The 16,026-nt window shown below is 40.0% G+C and overlaps 1 protein-coding gene across 7 annotated transcripts in view; it reads right to left on the minus strand.

Moving 5' to 3' along the window:
• LOC100961574 (microtubule-actin cross-linking factor 1) overlaps positions 1 to 16,026 on the minus strand; it is a 363,479-nt gene that overhangs the window by 125,258 nt on the left and 222,195 nt on the right. For 3 of the 7 annotated variants that reach the window (XM_023518662.1, XM_023518660.1, XM_023518663.1), the window contains 5 exons: positions 8,588 to 13,912; positions 7,491 to 7,640; positions 4,619 to 4,834; positions 4,381 to 4,530; positions 2,271 to 2,504 (listed from right to left, as the gene is read on the minus strand). The exons of 3 other annotated variants lie outside the window; for them this stretch is intronic. In XM_023518662.1, coding sequence (XP_023374430.1) covers positions 2,271 to 2,504; positions 4,381 to 4,530; positions 4,619 to 4,834; positions 7,491 to 7,640; positions 8,588 to 13,912 — 6,075 coding nt within the window. The remainder of the gene's footprint in view (positions 1 to 2,270; positions 2,505 to 4,380; positions 4,531 to 4,618; positions 4,835 to 7,490; positions 7,641 to 8,587; positions 13,913 to 16,026) is intronic. One more of the 7 variants, XM_023518661.1, reaches the window with a different exon arrangement.

The following is a 16,026-nucleotide window of genomic DNA, read 5'->3' on the forward strand; positions in this document are numbered from 1 at the left end:
GAGCTGACTTTATAAATCAAATGCCTCACAAATGCAGACACTCATTATATAGAATGATTATATGTCACGTATGAGGGCTTAATTTGGCTATTTTGAGAAGGAAACTGCCAAGAATAGAACGGGCTTAGTCCTTTAGGTGTCTACATTGGAAAAGCCAGGCCCAAGGAGAGAGGGGAATATGTTTCTGTGCCTGATCCTTCGCCAGATCTCATCTCAGCTGCATGACTCTGAAGCACCTGGCCGAGCAATTGAGCATGATGTGTTTTCCTGACCATCCATCTAAAGCCATTTTCCACCAGTTTCTACCTTCTGATTGCATTTTAGTCACCTGCACTTACAAACAGGTGCCCAAATTGACCCTCTCTCCCCCTCTTTAGGACAAATAGAAGGGCACTGGAAGAGAACTCCTAAGAGCTCTTCAGCTGTAAAACACGATCTTCGTGGGTTAGGATGGGTGCAGACTGAATCTGAAAAAAGCAGAGCAAACAAGTTAACACAGAGACAAACACACACGTTCAGGGCAAATATAGAGAAAAGCAGAGCATTTCTAACAATAACAAGGTTAATAAACATCGTGGAATTAATTACGTGCTCAGGGAGAACGTCCACATGCAGTTCTATTGCTGCTGGAGCTCAGGGACCTAGCCTGGATCTGGGCTAGACCAGTGCTACTTCATTAACTATCCATAGGCCACACCATGCCAATTAAATCCCTGAGTTGGGGCATTGCAAATGTGCAGATTTGGAAAGTACCCTGAAGCATTTTCAATAGAGTTGAAAAAATGTGGCAGTTACAAGGCACATATGGCACTGACAAACCTAATTTCCTTGAGTCTGACTCAAAAGCTCAATTATACTTAACTCAATATTTAATAAAGGAGCCCCTGAGACAAATTTTCTGGTGATAATGATAATTCTGCTATTTTGCTGTATGCCAACCTATTATTCAAATAGCAGAAATGGCATAAGCATCATTCCAAGTATTCTAAGGTAACAATGTTATTGTTAATGCAATTATGTTTTGTTTTGCAAGAAAAGGTTGTGATGGAAGGTGACAGAATGTTTAGTTTTTGTATTTTTTTTTTTTTTTTGAGACAGAGCCCCAAGCTGTCACCCTGGGTAGAGTGCTGTGACATCACAGCTCACAGCAACCTCCAACTCCTAGGCTCAAGCGAGTCTCCTGCCTCAGCCTCCCAAGTAGCTGGGACCACAGGCGCCTGCCACAACGCCCGGCTATTTTTTGGCTGCAGCCATCACTGTTGTTTTGGCAGGCCCAGGCTGGATTTGAACCCGCCACCTTAGGTATATGTGGCTGGCGCCTTAGCCACTTGAGCCACAGGCGTTGAGCCTGTTTTTTATTTTTAATGGACTGCCCCTGCTTCCACACACTATTTTCCAGAAGTACTGGACACTATGGTGTGAAGAAGGTATAAGAAAATAAGAGTAATTTTTTTTTCTTGGAGATGCACTCTCACTCTGTCGCCTTGTAGCTCACAGAAACCTCAAACTTTTAGGCTCAATCAATCATCTTGCTGAGTAGATGGGACTATAGGCACCCACCATAATGCCCACCTAGTTTTTCTATTTTTGGTATAGACAGGGTCTCGCTCTTGCTCAGGCTAGTCTTAACCTCCTGAGCTCAGGCAATCTACCTGCCTCAGCCTTCCAGAGTGCTAGGATTACAGGCATCAGCCTCTGTGCCAGGACAAAAATAATAATCTAAAAGGAGCTATAAGATTAATATGATTCTAATAAAAAGTTCCTTGTTAACTGTTGGAAGATTGTTAAGGATTCTAATTGTAAGTCATTTGGAAAGCCCCAGAATAAAACTGATTTCAGAACCATTCTTCTCAAAATCTCAGAGTATGTAGATATCCTTGAGTATGTAGATATCCTTGAGTATATAGATATCCTTAACAGCCCTCAAAAGAAGGCTGAATTAGAAAGCAAAGGAAAGAAAGGACTAGGTACATGATTTTCATTTGAAAGCGCGAGGTGCAGTGAAGGAAGGGTCTCACTAAAAGAAAACACCTGCACATGCACACACATGAACATGTATATTCTCTCACACACAAAACCAAAAACACAGCAAGAAAACCAGCTGAATAGCTGTCTCCAGGACCAGAACCACAGTGTCCTGAATGGCATGAAATTTCAAAATTGATAAGCCCAGGCTCTCAAAATCACAATGCACGAAGTCTGGCCAGAAAACCCCAATACAGAGGACATCCCAAAAGACAAACTGAGCCCAGCTGCTGGATCAGTCTGACCTTAACCAGGGCTTCCTGCTCCATTTGTCGAAGATGGCCCTGTAAGGCATCCATCTGAGTTGAAGTCTGTTCCCAAAGGTCCTGGAAGGACCTCTGCAGCTCATTCAGAAGCCTCAGCATCTGTCGATTCTGCTGAGGGGACAAGTCTTGGGCATGCTCAGAGATAAAGAACTGAATGTCAAAAGCAAGAGCATCCAACTGAGACTTCCTTTCGGCCATGGGTTGTTTCAAATCCTAAGGTAAGCAGAGAAAGAAAAATAAAAGGATAAAACTTCCATTTCTCTATCTATGCAGAAGCTGTTGTTTCTCCAAAGAACCAACAGAACCAAAAAGGGGATAATTTCCTATGTTTTTATAATTGGTACTGATGATTCCATGGCCAGACAAAACGCTGGAAGTTTCTGTCACTTTTGGTTTCTGCAAACTTCTTATAAACTATAATTAAGTTTCCTTTGTGGGACCTTGATACAAAAACTTTTAATGATTTATCCTATTGCTAATTCCAAATATCCATAAATTAAAAAAAAAAGTTTTCTAAAGTATAACATGAATTTCTAGTCTGAGATATACCTGCCCATCTATATTTTATTAGGTTCAAATGCCTATTTGTGTTTATCCAGCAATGAATTACTGGTAGGCTAATACTGAGAAAATGTATCATTTATTTGTGAGTTACTACAACTTGATATTTAGAGTGAATAGTGGTATTTATAGATTTTTAAACTGTGAAGAATTAACAGTTCTTGTAACTGTCCAAACACTAAAATCATGTATTAAAAGGAATTTCCCCATAGACATTTAGTGATCATCAACTATGTTATATTGAATGCAATAAAAACAAGATATCTATAACTATCACTTTAAAACTGACAGTAGATCAATCTAGTGTAGTCAATCCCGCAAAGCAAGGAGGGAAGTTTTCTTGGATATTCATCATAAGACAAAGCTTCCTTCCTCGATGAACATACAGGTTTAGGAAACTATCGTGGGAAAACAAGGCCTAGACTATTGTTCTTGTCCCATAAGAGAAGTCATATAAATTATAACTAGTGAAAGGCCTAAATGCATGAGATGATCTGTTTTTATATCTCATACTTTATTGATTTTTTTCATGCTAGCTTCTTTATAATATCTTAGAAATAGACAGAAGTCTGCTAATTATATTTGGATAATGGGTATGAAAGAAAGAGACAGGTCAGCTCTTGCACAATAAAGAGGAATGCGTTATATATAAGATTAACCACGGACAAAATTTTATTTCCTCGTCTCTTAAGATTGGGGAAAAGGGAGAAGATAAAACAGAAGGAGGAGACATTTCTAGCTCTTTGCTGACTCTCTAAAGAGTTTAAGGAGAGAGATAAATCAATGTAATAACTGATATAATCTTAAATATAATAAAAATGAGAATAATGTTGGGGGGAACTCTCTGACTTACAAATTATCTCCGTCTTAACTTTTCTCTTTCTGACTAATAAAAAAAAAATCAATTTGGATATTAACAAGAAAGCATTTTTCTAGACTGTCAGTGAGCAAACTATGGCCCTTAGGCCAAATCTAGCTTGCCACCTATTTTTGTAAATAAAGTTTTATTGGAGCACATTTGCATCCATTTATTTATGTACTATCTATGGCAGCTTTAATATTTCCATGGAAGAGTTGAGTGTCTGCGGCAGAAATGGGCCATCTGCCTATGGCCCACAAAAGCCTAAAATATTTACTATCCTGCCCTTTACACAGAAAAAGTTTGCCAAGCCATGCTCTAGATCACTGATCAAAAATTTTCCTGAAATCGGGTTGTGTGTAGGATTAGATCTTGGGCAAAAGAAAAATAAAAGACAGATCCTAGATGCACAGTTATAAAGAGGAGAAGTAATTGATAATAATAGGTTACCTGGTCATTCTATAGAGTCTCTCAGAATAGCTGAAAGGATAAATCATCATAATCACCGAAGTTCCAGGGGTATGAAAACTAAACATAGCGGACTTTATGAAATGAAAAATAAGACTTTCTAAGAAATAAGTACAGATACTAGTTTGCCTAGCAAAAAAATAAAACTGATACAACTCAAAGGGCAAGTAAAATGTAGTTGAGAATGGGCAGAAGACGTACCTCATGTTGCCTGAGATAGTGATTCAGGCTGTCAACATCCATTTCATCACTACATCCCTTGCTCTTCAGCATAAGGGTGGTATTGCCAACCCAGGCTCTCAGATCTTGAAGTTTGCCTTCTAGTTGTAGGTGCTCATTTAACACTTTAGTCTAAGAAAGAGAAAAAAATCACATTATAAAAAAATCTCCAAGTTTGTCCAGACTCTGTGAGCCTTTATAAATAAAAACAAGGTGCTACCTTTTTTACTTCCACAACATTCTGGAATTGAAGTAACCTGGAACTCCAGGTGCCACTCACAGAGCTGAGAGACTTCTGAAGGTTCTTGGCATCCTTCTCCAGAGCCATCAACAGTTGAGCAGGGACTTCTTGAGGCTGGCTGATGATAATCTGATCCACACACTCCAATTCTTGACTGATCAAGGAGGATAGATCCTTTAGTTCCCTGTCTAAAACCTAGGGGGATAAAGTACAGTTACCTCCAAAATCAAGTCTAAAATCTTACTGTCTGGGAATCAGCTGTGAACACATTTCTGTCTTCTCTCAGGCTATGGCTTAGAAAACTAAGCCAGAACTAATGTTCTGATGTACATTAGTCTACTTGGTTCTCACAATCACTAATTCATGAGGTAGACATTATTTTTCTGGATTTACAGAAGACATGCCTCATCACTTAAAAATTTGAACTTTTTTGGCCCATCGTCATTCAGCTGGTGAGCAGTGAAGCCAGGACTTAAAATTCAGGTTTCCTGGCCCAGGGCAGCACTCCTTCCAATACAACTTGCTGCCTCTCCAAGAGTGTCACTACGCCTTTGCCAGGGAGCAGCTATGCAGAATTAATGTGCTACAAAACAAGTCAATCCAAAGAATGACTCTTCAACTCCAAATTCCAAAGGGGTGGGACCACAGAACATTAAAATATCCCAAACCAGCCTTTCCACTCAGCTAGTTGTAATACTACGTATTCAGATCCTCGACAGAGAAGCTAGAAGTAAGCCATGGAAGAGCTTGGTAGTTCCAAGCTCTTGGAACATCATTCTCACTTCTGCTCAGCTACCCTAACTGAGGCCACACTCTGAATACTGAAAGAAACCTCTATAATCTCTGTCCTCATCGTGACTCTGATCGGGGACAACTCTTAACCTCCAATTTCAGTGAAAGAACTATTCTTCCTCCCTGTCAAAGTCAGTTTTCTATATTCTCAGAGAATTGATTCTATCAATTATCACTTCCCCTCTCTTTTAACTTCAATTTTCCTTTTTTATTGGTGCTTTCTCCTCAGCCCCAAAATACCATTCAACACCTTCCTTTCAATCCATCTCCTCTAGCTTGTGTCCCACCTGCACTATAAAGATTCTGCATAATTCTACATTAATTATCTCTCTCCACTTTCCAACCTCTGATGTATTCCTGCTCCAAGTTAGTTTATATCCCACCACTCCACCAAGACTGTTCTTATCAAGATCAACAGCAGCCTTCCGGAGCTAAATCTCCCCTCTAGTCCCACTGTACTCTGTCTCTGAGCAGTTGATATTGCTAACTATAGCTCTTTTGCAGCTCTTCTCCTTTGGCTTCTGTGAGACAATGTTTCCTGGTGTTCTTCAGAGATGCCCATTTTTTCAATGCATTGCCTTTTATTTCATTTTATCTTTACCGGCAGGGATTCATTCTGTCACCCAGGCAGGAGTACAGTAGTGTAGTTATAGCTCACTGCAATCTTAAACTCCTGGGCTCAAAGTGATCTTCCTGCCTCAGTCTCCCAAGTCGCTGAGACTGTAGGTGTACACCCCCATACCCAGCTAATTTTTTTTTTAAGTTTTTTGTAGAAACAAGGTCTAACTATGTCGCCCAGGCTGGTTTTTAACTCCTGAGCTAAAGCAATTCTCTTGTCTCAGCCTCCCCAAATGTTAGGATTATAGGTGTGAGCTAACATGATTGGCAAGTTTTTGTCCTTTAAATGGTAGTGTTTTTGAGTATGTTTTTCTTCCTGAATAGTCTCTATTTCCTCCAAGTCCCTGTTTCTTTTCTACATTTTAACCTGACTTTTGTATTAGAAGCTTTGCAGACACTCATGTTTAAGAGCAATGCCCTAACTACAAACTCTATATGCAGACGTGGCCTGCTGGCTGTTGTCTTCACTGAGAGTAATAGAGTTGGACTATATAGCTGGGAAACACTCACATCACTATTATTAAGTCTTTCCTCTTGGGCTGTTCAAACCATGGAGGAAGGACAGATGAAGCTCAAGATTGAGTACATATTTGAACTTCCAGTTAACCTCGCTTATTTCAATATAGAATTCTTACCTGTAAGTGTGATTGCTCTCCCTAATCTAGAGATAGTCAATATTACTTTCCTCAAAGGACAAACCTCCAGTGTCCTGCTGGAGTAAGGCAACTGCCAGGTTATATGAATTAAGTTGGAAATCTAAAGGTCTAATTGCTTTGTAAACAAACATCAAAAAAGATTACAACCCAGTTTGCATATTCATCTTCTTCTCTTCTTTCCAGTGTGATCAAATTTTAAGGCTTTGGGGAGTTCTGCAGTGTAGACCAGGTTGTTACTTGGCTACCCCACTGCAAATTTAGGATCTTGTTTTCTCCAGTCTGCTAAGGCTCCTCCTCACACTCTGCTCTCTAACTTCTAAAATCTTACTACCCTTCCCCCCTATTCTTTGTGAGTTTATGCTTTTTTAAAAAACAAACAAACAAACAAACAATACCTTTTACTGATGTCTTAGTTGTGTTTGGAGAAGTAATAGATTAATTTGCATATCAATCTACTATTTTAAGCCCTCAACATTCCTTGCCAGAATTGCTACAACAGTTTCCTAGCCATTCTGCCTTTGAACTACCTTATTCAATCCAAGATCCCACAGATAATGGGTGGTAGTAATTAGATTCATAGCCATGTCTCTTCAAGCCTGTTCATTATAAATCTTGTCCAGTTTATCCAAACCTATCTCATCCCACGATTATCTCACAAGAGTCTGAGATTGTTTCCCCAGGAATAGAATGCCAAGCAAGTCTTATTAAGCCTTGAAATCTTCAAGGAAGATGGAGGCAACTATCTTGAAGCTGGTGTGCCTAGCTTCCAGTCTCTAGGAACCTACCTTGGCCTGACATAGGAGATCCTGCAGTTCAGCCAGGTTCAATTCCAGAGGCTGAATCTGTTTGGTCCTCATTTCAATGTCCCGTAACAAAGACAGATAGGATACAAGCTTCTCGTCATGTTCTAAACAGAGTCGACGGTTAAATACATTCTGTGAAGCCAAAAAGAAAACTCAGTTCTGACATTCTCCTTTAAGTTGGCTTTTAAAGCAAGCAGGTTTCTTGATGGACAAAACTTTTACTAAACATGGGGTAAAATAAAAGAAAACATATTATTTTTTAAAGTCATTTCAAGCCAGGCATTGTGGCAGGTGCCTGTAGTCCCAGCTACTTGGGAGGCTGAGGCAAGAGTATCACTTAAGCTGTGAGCTGTGATATCACCGCATTCTACTGAGGGTGACATAGTGAGACTCTGTCTCAAAAGAAAAAAAAAGTCATTCATATCAGTAGACAGATGTGATTTTACTAATTTCTTCAAAGAGCAAAATCTGGCTCAGTGCCTGTAGCTGAGCGGTTAGGTGCTAGCCACATACACCAGGGCTAGTGAGTTTGAACCCGGCCTGGGCCAGCTAAACAACAATGACAACTGCAACAAAAAATACCCGTGCATTGGTGGGCACCTGTAGTCCCAGTACTTGGGAGGGTAAGGCAGGAGAATCACCTAAGCCCAAGAATTTGAGGTTGCTCTGAGCTGTGATGCCACAGCACTCTACCAAGGGCGATACAGCGAGACTCTGTCTCAAAAAAAAAAAAGAGAAGAACCTCATAATTATCAATCTATAAGCATAATTTCAGAAAAATGTCCAAAAGCTATTCTGATTTTAGATAGTATTTCCAAGTACCTCAAATAAGTTTTAATGTTATTTCTAATTTAAAATTCTTGCAAAAGTTTTCAAAAGATATTCAGAGCCAATGTCTAATTTTCCAACACTGTATTATAAACAGATGATAAATTAAAGTTATATCTTGAAGAATCATCTAGTGCCCTAAAATATAATATATATGCATACAATTACACATACATAAACTTTGTATCCAGTTTAGCATTAAACTAGCTATGTCGTTAAAAAAAATGCAAATACATCACTGGGAAACTTACTTGAGTTGCTCTGAGGGGCTCTGGGTTTACATCTTCATTTCTCTTTCCCCCGGGTACATCATTACCCGGGCTCTCTGCGAGTCTTTCCTGTTGTGTCCTCTCATCTGTCTTCACTGTAGAGAATAATGTTAGAGACACTGTCTTTTCTTCACTAGTGATGGCATCCTGTTGCTCTGGAGGAAGGGACACTGAGACTGCAGGACCCCTCTGAGCCACTATGTCTTCAACAGACCCTACTTCTAAACCTGTAACCCCTGCAGGGTTTGCCATTTCTAGAAATTTCTCACTACTTATTTCCTGCATTCTGGCAAGTTCACGGTCACTTTTGCTGTCCTGATGATGAAGGTCCTTTCGGTCTGAGAATTTTAGATAATTTACTTCTTTTGTATCTACTCCAGAAACTTCTATTTCTTTCAGATTAAGAGCTCTTGTTGGGTCAAAAGGTACTTCTTGGTATGACATTTCTTTATACTCATTAGATGAGAAAACCAGATCTTTGGTTTCCTTAGTCTTAGAAATAACATGAGAATCTTGGTAATATTTGGTCTCCTGTCTGACGGTCCCTTGGAAAGACTTGTCTGTTTTGGATACTTGGGATGTATCTGTAACTTGGGCATTTTTAACAGATTCCTGGTAGTACAACCCTTCAGGTTTTCGGGTCACAGAAGGGAATGGTTCACTCTGGGTCCCATAAGTAATTTCTTGAGATAAATCTTCTTCTTGTTTTAAAGTCAAACTAAAACTTAAATTTTTCACTACCCCTTCACTGGCCTCTTTAGAGCTGAGGAACATTAAAGTACTTTGATTTTTTACAGGAATTCCTTTGGGAAACATTTGGGTAGAAGAGTCTTCAATTTTACCAACAGTAGACAATTCCATTTCCCTATCAGCTTCTTTCCCTTTTTCACTTAGAGTCATTTCCATAGGAGTGGAGTCATGCTCATCTCTCATGGCAGTTTCCCGATTCAATTTTTCTTCAGCCGATCTGCATGTTTTGGCACTCTCTTCAACATTCATCTCCTCCTTTTCATTCTCCCTTTTCACCCTGGTATTCACTCGTTGCTGCATAACCTGCTCACTCAGCAATTTGCCTGTGTGTTGCTCTTCTGAAATCATTTTCCCTTGATTTTCTCTTATTTCTCCAGAATCTAAATGTGAGGCAGACTGCTTCGTGTGAGGGACATTTTCTGTTTGTGTCACTACTTTTTCCTGCTCTTCATTTATATCTTTTTCCACGGTATTTTTAGTCACCTCTTTGAGTCTAAAATCACAAACTTCAGAGTGAGGGTGTGTTATTGACACCTGGCCTGAGGATTTACCTTTAAGATGAGGAGGAATTGTGGTGCTGACAAAGTCTGTAGCATTGGCAGATGTTTTCCACTCATCTTGATCCTTGTACCCCAGTTCCTTTAATGAAACTTCCTTGCTCTTTTCTGCCTGCTCCCTATCAGAAATTCTCACTTGAACCTTTTCCTGGGCAGACTTACTTTCAATTTGCAATAATCTCTCACTTTGTCTTTTATCACAATGTATTTCAACAGTCTGATTACAAGCAATAAACATTTCCTTTCCTAGAAATTCATTCTTTAACTCACATACTTCAATTCCACCTTCCTTTTCGGTCTGAGCCCTTTGATCACTGAACTCTAAAGTATCTATTTGGATCATAGTTGCTAGTTCAGGGCTAATCAACCCTTTCTTAATAGCTTCCTTCATAGTTACTCTCTGATCATTAAATACGTCAATAATTCCTCCACTTAACACCTGATGAGATGCAATGATTCTGAACATGTTCTCATCCAGCAATTTCTGTTCCAAAGCTGACCCCAATGTCAGTCTTTTTCCTGTAGCACTATCTATGATTCCACCACTATTTGCCTGAGCTTCCAGAATGTTCAGTGTAGGTGCAAAGTCTAGTTTTCCAAGCTGAACTGCTTGTGACAATGTAAGCACTCTGTCACTCACCCCATCTTTGATGTCTGAGAAGGGAATTACTTCTAGATATCTCTGGCCAGATTCAATATCAATCTTGCATTTCTTTACTAATTCTGAATAGGGAACAATTCTATAATTCTCAGGATCTACAATCCCATTCATCATTCCTGAAGACAATATTGCTTTATTAGTTAACAATCCTTCCTTTCTAGCTTCTGCCAAGGTCAATCTCTGGCCAGAAATGAGATCCACAAAGTTTCCAGAAAAGGCTTGAATTTCTTGAATTTCTCTTTTCAAGTCTGGGGTAATCAGACCTAATTTTATGGCTTGAGGAAGGAAAATAGTTTCCTTTGTTTCAGGGTGAGAAAACTGATGGAAGTTTAAATTTTCAACTTTTTTGAGTTGCTTGGCTAAATCTTCACCTATTAAGCCATGTTTAAAGGCATTATCAACAGAAAGCCTCATCCCAGATACATGGTGAATGACGCCTCCATCTACCACCTGCTTAGTCAACAAATGAATGGCCTCCTCTCTCTCCAAAAGACCTCTGTCAATAGACTGTACAACTGTTAAAGGAGCTTTGCTGTCAGGGTCTATAAATCCTGTTGTTTCCATTTGTAAACTAATTAATCTCTCCCTAACAGTTTTTTCAACATCTCTGCCTTTGGAAGCTTTCTCCAGATTAATAAGCTCTATTTGGTCAGCACTGTCCACCAAGCCAAGATTTGAGGCCAAAGTTACTGAAACTTTTTTGCCTCGTTTCAAGTCAACAATTCCCCCAGTCACCACTTGCCCCTCCAAAATCTTGGTGGCTGTTTCCTTGTCAATAAGCCCAACTGCAACTGCATCCTTTACAGAGCACAGTGTTTGAGTACGGGGGTCTAAGACACCACTTATAGCTTTGTCGGCCTTGAGGACATTATGTAATAATTTCTCATCCATGAGACCTTCACCAATGACTTCTTCAGTTGTCAAAGACTCACAGGTCTGAGAATCAAAGAAGCCCCGAAACATGTTCAGCTTTCCCATAAGTTTCACAGCAGTGTGGCTTGGCACAATGCCTTGAATGATTGCTTCATTTAGTAAGAGCTTTTGACCCGTTTGTTCATGAAGGATCCCACCATCTAGTAACTGTGCGGATAACACATTTAAGGTGGCTTCTTCTAGCAGTTCTGAAGGATGACTGCGTGACAGGGAAGTCTCACCACCATCACCCTCGTCAGTTTTTTCTAACGTCGTCATACTACCAGCTACCATGTTTTGTCCTTCTTGACTTTGTTTATGGCCATCATTGGCCAAAACTGTTTTATTTAGCACTTCCTTTTTGTCTAGAGAGTGAATATTCATAGCACTTTCAGACTTTACTTCTGATTTGATACCTAGAGTTTTCTCTGCTTGAAACTGTGACATTTTGTTTTGGGTTTTTATGAGAGGTCTTCCAGTTTCACCTGGAATATATTCAGTCTCAAGAGTGTTTGCTTGTTCTTTCTGACATGTAAAGGAGGTACTTGTAAAAGGCTGACATTCTTTCACTGAAGTTTCCACAGAAGAAAGATCTTTGTCAACCACCAAGCGCACACCTTCTGCTTCCCCAGGAGGTACTGTCAGGAGTCGTACCCTGCTGATGTCTTCTCTGGTAGACCTTTCTGTCTGGTCTTCCTTTTTGGTACCTAACAACTGCCTTTGTGACTCTGATTTGACTTTATTTATTACCTTCAAAGTGCCAACATTTGGATTTTTCTCTTTTTGTTCTCTTACAAACAGATCCTTTTCAGGGTTCTCTATAGAAGAACCTTCTGTTTCTGCAATGGTCCCTTCCCCTTTTGCTTCAATGCAGTCTTCCTGATCAGGATATTCTTTGTTCTGAGAAGAAAACTGGAACTCAGGTGGCCTCACAGTCAGCCCATCATTCAATGTTCCTGTGATTTTCACATTACCGGATTCTTGGAATTTCTTGGGAGTTTGTAGTCTTTGGTGCCCAATTCCAAGCACTTCTGGAGGATGGTAATCGCCACATGTTAGTGTCTCCATCAGCTCTTTATCTAACAGAAGCAGCCTCTGCCCATTCTGTACATTTACATAGCTGTGAGTCATCAGTTGAAACAACAGCTTCTCACTATGGCTTGCTATATGCTGGGATTGGCCCTCGCTGCACAGTCTAGATGCTGCTTCAGGATGAATGCTTGATTTATTTCTTTCTAAAGAGTCTGCTAATTGTACATGAGGCATTACATCAGGTATACGAATCAATTTTAAGTTATTGGCAAGATCTTTGTCCAAGATACCATTTTCTATTGCTTTCTCCCAGGACCAAATCTCTGTGTTTGCTGGTAGAAATAAAGCCTTAATATGCTGTCGGTTGCTAAGGATTTTATGTGCTAATTCACTAGACACAATACCTTGTTCTAAGGCATCTGTAACTGGGAGGATCTCTCCAGAGTCAGGCCATAACAAGCCCATGAATGACCACAGGGACTCCAGAATCACAAGAGCGATCTTAGCAGCTACCAGACCATTGCTTACTGCTTCATCGATTGTCAGCCTTTGCCCAGTGACAGTGTCTATGATGCCCCCAGTCTGAAGCTGCCTTATGAAAATAGCACAGGCCATATCTTGGTCAATCAAATTATGTCTCACAGCCTCTTCCACTGTTAGTCTGTGTCCCGTTCTTGGATCTACTATGCCACCAGCAAAAAGCTGAGCTTCTAGCAGCCGGACAGTCACCTGTCTATCTATTAGCCCTTCCTGAACTGCCCGGAAAATGCTAACCTTCCTGCTTGATTTCAAGCTCACCATTCCCCCTGCCAATTGCTTGACAGGGAGCAATTTCAACCCTGATTCCTGGTGGACGATACATCTCTGCATCAGATCCAGCAAACTGATTTTTTCAGCTGTGTTGGGGTCTATCAAGTTCTTGGATGATCTCAGATGAGACTCTAATACTGAATGAAGCCATGAAGAAATGAGCCCCTGATGAAAGGCTTCTTCCAGGTTAATACAGTTCCCACTAGCAGAGAGCCTGAAACCTCCAGTTGCCAGGTGAGCTTCTAAGATTTTCAGTCCAATTCTTTCACTGATTATTCTCTTTTCAATTGCTTCCACCACTGAAAGAGGGCCTTTGCTCTCAGTAAGCCTGCTTATTAAGGACAGGGCATCCTGTAGTTCCTGGAGGTGCTGGTACATCTGGGGATTAATGAGGTTTCTGGCAAGACCCTCCTCCAAAGAGAGGTTTTCACTGGTCTCAGGGGCAATGAGGCCAGACATGATAACCTGGGATTCTAGGAGCATAAGGCCTGTGTCTTGGTCAATAAGGCCCTTTTGCATGGCTCTGAAGACGGGAAATATCTCCACTGTGCCTAGGTCAATCACCCCAGCAACGGCTCTGGAATCCTAAAGGAAAAAATGAAAAAGAAAACTGAATCAGAGGCAATGTCAAAGCACAACTATTGTAAAGAGTCACTCAAAGAACTATAGCATAGGTTGGGCACAGTGGCTCACGGCTGTAATCCCAGCACTTTGGGAGGCTGAGGTGGGAGGATCCCTTAAGGTCAAGAGTTCAAGACCAGCCTGGGCAACATAGCAAGAACCTGTCTCTTCAATTAAAAAAAAAAAAAAAAAAAGGAACTATGGTATACATGTAAAAAATATGACTGTAAGAAAAACCTAGCCTATAGCCTGGGATAAGCATCATCATGTACGAAATATTCTGAAGCAAATCTGGCAGTATTAAAGCTTAAAATATTTTTCTCAACTGCAGAATGTTAAACAGAGCTAGAGGAAATTCGCAGATGGCTTGAAGGATAGCAGCATTAGCATATCAGAGTGACAAACTTCTACAAAGTGGCAAACAGTGAAAGTGAGAGAATAGTTGTTTCTAAGACTAAATAACCACAAAGGTTTTTATAGACACATACCAGTTTCCCCAAAGTGGGACAAATAACAACTTTTCACTGTTACAAAGCATGCAGGATACTCTGGAAGTAGTGCATCCCTGCTGATGACTACAGCAGGACTGGACCATAGAATAAGAAACATTGTGGCCAAACACCCACAGAACAGTTATGCATCCCAGTAAATGAGTCTGTGGACACTATTTAAGAAACTCTATAGCCATTGGGGCAGTCAAACTCCTGGCAGCCAATTCTAGCTTCTTCCAAAGCAGTGGCTTTGGCTTTAAGTCAAGGAAGAATCAGACTGAGTCCTTTGCCTCTGGAATTACTAGTAATTTTTCTTCTGCTCTGGCCTAGAATGGGTAGCATAACATCCATAATTACAGTTGCTACTTGTTATTAGATTTTTTAAGCACTGATATTTACACTTCAACAATGCTATGAAAACAATTAGGTTGTCCAAAGTCACAAAACCAGTGAGTTCCTTAAAAAAAAAAAAAAAAAAGTCAAGATCTGACTCTAAATCTTGTGCTATTATACTGCTTTCCCAGTCAAATCCATGAAGGATAAATATACATTACAGTCAGTTCTTACACAGGAGTTAGGTCCTAAGGTCAATGAGCAAGGTACATTATTTACACATTGTCAAAGTTATCCTACCCACTTAGAGCACATCATTAGCCTATTTGCTAACTTTTTAGCTCTTCTTGTTCATGTTCGTTATTTTTATTTGCCATTTATGATTTTATTTGTTCCTGGTTGTCAGTGTTACTTTCTGATCCTTACATGACTCTCTAACTTATCCATTGATTTCTTGAGGCAATTGCCAAGTACTTCCCTGCCTCTGAAATAATGCATTTATCTCGGTAAGAAGTAAGCTCCCAAGAGTAGATAAGTGGCCATGAGGCTCTAGGAACTATACCTGCAGTTCAATAAACATTTGATGAATAAATAGATGTATAATAAGGAAACCCTTAAAATTATTAAGCCATTTCCCATCCAGATTTTGAAAACATGTATGAAGGATTTCAAGCTTTATCAAATGAAAGAATGGTAGATTTGGTTTACATCTTCATTTCACTGTGTGTGTTCAATTAAAAGAATAACTGACAGACTCCTCCACAGTATTTAAGGTATTATGTTTCCCCCGTCCCTTTGTTTTCTGACCAAGAATGTGGAGTTCAATTTGTGTAAGATAAATGTGTATGTTTTATGAATTCACTATGTGTCTACTTTATAGAGATTGAAGGAAAAAGCTCAATGGCATATAACTCTTTGAGATACTTAAAACATTTCTTTTAGAAAATCCGTGTAAACTTGTAAAGGTTATTCAGAAGCAGATAATATGACAAAGAAGAAGATTCTTTTGAGGCTCGCACCTGTAGCTCAAGCAGCTAAGGTGCCAGCCACATACACCAAAGCTGGCAGGTTCAAATTCAGCTCAGGCCTGCCAAACAACAACAACTACAACCAAAAAATAGCTGGCCATTGTTGGTGGGCGCCTGTAACTCCAGCTACTTGGAAGGTTGAGGCAAGAGAAGTGCTTAAGCCCAGGAGTTGGAGGTTGCTGTGAGCTGTGATGTCATGGCACTCTATCCAGGGCAACAGCTTGAG

Source organism: Otolemur garnettii, unplaced genomic scaffold, assembly GCF_000181295.1.
Source record: "Otolemur garnettii isolate 467f Iridium unplaced genomic scaffold, OtoGar3 scaffold00144, whole genome shotgun sequence".
Lineage (NCBI taxonomy): Eukaryota > Metazoa > Chordata > Mammalia > Primates > Galagidae > Otolemur > Otolemur garnettii.